The following is a 5,247-nucleotide window of genomic DNA, read 5'->3' on the forward strand; positions in this document are numbered from 1 at the left end:
AAAAAGGGGTAAGGAGGGGTTTCAGATCACATAGGGCTGTGGAGGGAATGGGAATGGGGTGACCGGGAATGCTGGAGTGGGGAGAAACAGGAAAAAACACAAATATGAGGGGCAGCAGCAGCAGGGATGTGGAATCTGAAAAGCACAGGCATAAAAATCACTGGATACGCAGCTCCTGCTGCATCCCTGGTCCCAAAAAAAGGGTAAGGAGGGGTTTCAGATCACATAGGGCTGTGGAGGGAATGGGAATAGGGTGACCAGGAATGCTGGAGTGGGGAGGAATAGGAAACAAAAACATAAATGTGAGGGGCGGCCACAGGAATGTGGCTGCTGAAATGCACAGGTATAGAAATCACTCGATATGCAGCTCCTGCTGCAGCCCTGGCCCCAAAAAAGGGGTAAGGAGGGGTTTCAGACCACGTAGGGCTGTGGAGGGAGCAGGAACGGGGTGGCTGGGAATGCTGGAGCAGGGAGGAATAGGAAAAAACACAAATATGAGGAGCAGCAGCAGCTGCTGAAATGCAGAGGTATAAAAATCACTTGATATGCAGCTCCTGCTGCAGCCCTGGCCCCAAAAAAAGGGTAAGGAGGGGTTAGGGCGAGCCTGGCGGGTCATAAATCGCTTCCTGAGCCGCTCACGGGGGCAATGGTGCGGTCAGAAAATTTACATTGAATTTCACAACCGGTGGCTCTGGACGGAGCTGCTCCAGTGCACGCCAGGATGAGAGAGGGGTTTGGGATGGAGTTGAGCAGGGCACCTGCTCGAGGTGCTGCTGCCCAGATAACGCCGGGGTTTTGTGGGCTCAGGATGTGCTGAGGATAAAGCTGTTCTTGCGTTTCCAAGAGCTGATCATCGGAGCAGAGAGGATGTGGGATGTCCTGGTAACTGCCTGGTGAATGGAGAGGTTAATTCAGGAGCCTTTGAGCCTCGGGGATTGCTAAAATAATCTCCGAGGGGCACGGGGAAGGGGCAGAGCTGAGGCAGCAGCGGAGCGCGGTGATTCACTTAAAAAAAAAAAAAAAACCCATAAATCTGGATTGCTCTGGTCTGCTATTAGAGGGCTTGGAATGTTCCTCCTCGTGGAGCTGACTGTGTTCTGCCTTGGTTTAATTCCGAGATTAATATTGCATGAGCCAAGGAAAGCAAGCGGAGGCTTTAAAAAGTTGCTTTGTCATTCAAGGGGAAGGAGGAGAGCACAAATGGGGGAGTGAAGGACTTGGGCTGCTCCTGGACCCAGGGCTGGATTCAGGCAGCAATCCCAGCTCTGCCCAGGGCTCTCTGAGGGACTGATGATGCGAGGATGATGGGCCAAGGTTGAGTTTTGGAGCATCTGAGAGGTTCTGCCACGTTTTGGCTGCTGTGCTCCTCCCTGCCAGGCTCTGTTCTGTGCTCAGGGCTGGGGGATGAAAGGAGCTGCAGGAATCRCTTTTGTCGCTTTCTCTTTGTTTTAAACCTGGATTTGCCGAGGCTGCTTGGTCAGGAAGGAGCAGTGGCTTTAATTCTGTGGTTTTTGTGAAGCTGGGCCGGCCACACGGTGAAAYATTGCAGGAGCTCAGGGCCACCGTTTCAAATGACACAGGGGACCCCAGGGGGCTGGAGAGGAGATTAATTCCAGCCTTGATCACGCTCCTGCCATTACAACCACCTGAAATTTCAGGCTGGGAGGGAGCACAGGAGTAGGGAACCGTCTAGAAATTCAATCACAAGATGTTTCTCCAAAAGTTGAAGTTCCTGAGTGCCCTTGAGGACGGGCGGGCACCCTGGGCTCACCCCTCACCTCCATCATCAGCAGCAGCATCGATCAGTGCAGCCAAATCCCTTCTGGTGCTGCTCCCCAGCATCACTGCAGCCAAATCCCTTCTGCTGCTGCTCCCCAGCATCACCTGCCCCAAATCACTGTGAAACCGAGGATGCCCCACTTGCTTTGCCATCTCCGTGCTGAGTTTTCAGAGTTATCCGCTGCTTTGTCACCCACTCCGCTCGAAATCCTCCCTGCCTTCCATCTCCTCACCCTGCAGACGGGAGGGAAGGGCTCTGCACCGAGTTAATCACGGCTTGGCAGATCCTGCCAGCCCTGCCAGCCCTGCCAGGCGCTCGGGAGCAGCCAAAAACGCCCCGGAGAGCGGGCGCTCCGTGCCAGGCGCCGGCTCCGCAGCTGAACCCGGGCACTGCCAGGGGCTGCTTTCCCTTCCCTGCCATGTCCCAATCAACCTCTTCACTCTGGCAGCACCTCCTGCTCATCCCAAACCCTCAAGCAGCRACCCAGGCGAGCAGCTGGAGCTCAATAGTCCGTAACTCAAGCRAGGAGGGGAAAAAAAAATAAAAAAAAACCCCACTCCTAAAAATGACAGCGGGCAATTTAGAGCGAGGCAAAGCCTGTAATTTCAAAGCATTCCTTGGCTGAATCAAGCTTGGTTTTATTCCTCACTCTGTCCAGCTGCAGCTGAATGGCTGGGATTGGACTGTGGACCACACAGTCATGGACCAGGTGCATTTTCTGTGTGGGTTTGGGGTGAGTTGGGACAAGGACTCGGGTTTGTCCTGTCCAGCTGGACCCCTGGGCCAGGACTTTGCTCCTGTTAAGCACACGAGTAAAAACACCAGGGTTTCAAGGCTTTTCAAGCCTTGACCTATTTGAAGAAACATCCTCAAGGATATTGGGTCTCTTTAGTACCTTTTGCAAGGACTTCCTGTCTCCCTGCAATGCAGGAAAAAAACTCGCCAAAAGCCAGGAAAAACTCACCAAGAGCCTTTGTGATCCCGACCCCCCAAACCACGAAGGCTCTGGAGTTCCTGCCAGGCAATTCCCTCTTAAGATCAGCCCTGCAAAARCCTCCTTGGTGCTTCCAGCTGAGCAATTCCCTGATTTTTGCTGCCTTGGCACAGGAATCGTGGGCAGCGATTACATCAACGCCAACTACATCGACGGCTACAGGAAGCAGAACGCCTACATTGCCACGCAGGGGCCACTGCCCGAAACCTTTGGGGATTTCTGGAGGATGGTGTGGGAGCAGCGCTCAGCCACCATTGTTATGATGACTAAACTGGAGGAGAAATCACGGGTGAGATGCGTGAGAGGGATGAGCGGTTAGTCATAATCCAGAGGGGGGGATTGGGGTGGAGAGTTGGGGGAGAAGCAAATCCCTTTGATGTGCAGCCAGCGGGGGATTTCTGCCTGCTCTGCCAGCACCCTGAAAGTTCAGTGATTCATTGGTTTTAAAAAAAGGGAAAAAAAAAAAAAATCCCTAAATGGTTCGCCCTGGAAAATTGCAGCTTCCTTGGCAGCTCCAGGAGAACAACTCCAGGAGAAGAGGCTGCTGGATCCCACTGCATTTCTGTCTTGGAGCTGRTCATGTGGCAAGTTCTACATTCAGCTCTCTTGTTTAACAAGCCCCAGTACATTCCCTGTAATTTTCAGGATTACAATCTGTTTTCCATGGGATTGATGTGCTGACAGAGCCTGTGCTCGGTCACTCTGAGCTGTTTCTGAAGGTTCTGTGCCCATCCTGTTGCTCTGCAAAGACATTTCTTGCACCTCCCTTTGCCTTTGCCAGCTGCTGTCCCGAATGAGTGTGCTTGAGATCACCCAAAAAATCACTGATGAGTGAGAGAATTGATATTAAGCCATAAAGCACGACAGATTCGTTGTCAGGACTCACCCTACTTAGAGCTCCTCTACCAGAGCTTCACCTGTAATTTTAAAACCTTGAAATTTGGGGCAGTTTGGGAACGAGCTCCCCCAGCAGCGCAGGTTTTGTCCCAGCACTGAGCCAGCCCTGCTGTCCTGCAGATAAAATGTGACCAGTACTGGCCAGGCCGAGGCACGGACACGTACGGCATGATCCAGGTGACGCTGCTGGACACCATCGAGCTGGCCACCTTCTGCGTCAGGACCTTCTCCCTGCACAAGGTGAGCAGCTCCTGCTCCTCGCTGGGCAGGGCTGTGGCAGCCTGAACCCCCAGCACAGGCAGGTTTTGGGGTTCTGCCACCCCCCTGACCCCCCTGATGTCCCCTCACCCCGCAGAACGGCTCCAGCGAGAAGCGCGAGGTGCGGCAGTTCCAGTTCACGGCGTGGCCCGACCACGGCGTYCCCGAGTACCCCACGCCCTTCCTGGCCTTCCTGAGGAGGGTGAAAACCTGCAACCCGCCCGATGCYGGCCCCATCGTGGTGCACTGCAGGTACGGGATCCCTTCCCCCGCTATGGGGCTGCTGTGAGGATGGGGATTTACCTGGGACACTGGGTAGAGAGGGGACACAGGGCAAAGAGGGGACATGGGACAAATTGATGCCATGGGGACATGGACCAGAGTGGTGACATGGGGCAGAGAAGGCACATGAGGCAGAGCGATGCCATAGGGACACAGGGCAGGGAGGAGACATGGGACGAATTGATGCCATGGGGACATGGACCAGAGTGGTGACATGGGGCAGAGCAGTGTGGCAGGGACACGGGACAGGGTAGTGCCCAGGGGACAATGCCCAGGGGACACAGGTGGGACAATGCCAAGGGCACACAGGGTGGGACAATGCCCAGGGGACAATGCCCAGGGCACACAGGGCAGGGCAGTGGCCAGGGGACAATGCCAAGGGGACACAGGTGGGACAATGCCCAGGGGACGATGCCAAAGGCACAGGGTGAGGCAGTGCCCAGGGGACAATATCCAGGGGACACAGGGTGGGACAATGCCCAGGTGACAATGTCCAGGGCACACAGGGTGGGACACTGCCATGGGGACGATGCCCAGAGAACACAGGGTGGGACAATGTCATGGGGACAATGTCCAGGGCACATAGGGTGTGACACTGCCCAGGGCACACAGGGTGGGACAATGCCCAGTGGACACAGGTGGGACAATGCCCAGGTGACAATGCCCAGGACACACAGGGTGGGACAATGCCCAGTGGACACAGGTGGGACAATGCCCAGGTGACAATACCCAGGGCACACAGGGTGGGACAATGCCCTGGGGACAATGCCAAGGGCACACAGAGGTGTGACACTGCCCAGTGGCATCACAAGGACAATCCATCACATCCCCTCTCTCACCCTCACCCTGGCAGCGCCGGCGTGGGCCGCACCGGCTGCTTCATCGTGATCGACGCCATGCTGGAGAGGATCAAGCACGAGAAGACCGTGGACATCTACGGGCACGTCACCCTCATGAGGTCCCAGCGCAATTACATGGTGCAGACCGAGGACCAGTACAGCTTCATCCACGACGCCCTGCTCGAGGCCGTGGCCTG

At 55.4% G+C, this 5,247-nt stretch overlaps 1 protein-coding gene across 1 annotated transcript in view; it reads left to right on the top strand.

Annotated features, from left to right (window-relative positions):
- Positions 1–5,247, top strand: part of LOC130584833 (receptor-type tyrosine-protein phosphatase S-like) — a gene marked incomplete at its 5' end in the record, with an annotated part of 46,584 nt that overhangs the window by 34,484 nt on the left and 6,853 nt on the right. Inside the window, 4 exons of the mRNA XM_057385062.1 lie at positions 2,519–3,063; positions 3,792–3,911; positions 4,027–4,181; positions 5,065–5,242. Coding sequence (XP_057241045.1) covers positions 2,519–3,063; positions 3,792–3,911; positions 4,027–4,181; positions 5,065–5,242 — 998 coding nt within the window. The remainder of the gene's footprint in view (positions 1–2,518; positions 3,064–3,791; positions 3,912–4,026; positions 4,182–5,064; positions 5,243–5,247) is intronic.

The sequence above is a fragment of the Malurus melanocephalus genome, unplaced genomic scaffold (genome assembly GCF_030028575.1).
Source record: "Malurus melanocephalus ecotype Western Australia unplaced genomic scaffold, MMel_1.1 scaffold_775, whole genome shotgun sequence".
NCBI classification, from domain to species: Eukaryota; Metazoa; Chordata; class Aves; order Passeriformes; family Maluridae; genus Malurus; species Malurus melanocephalus.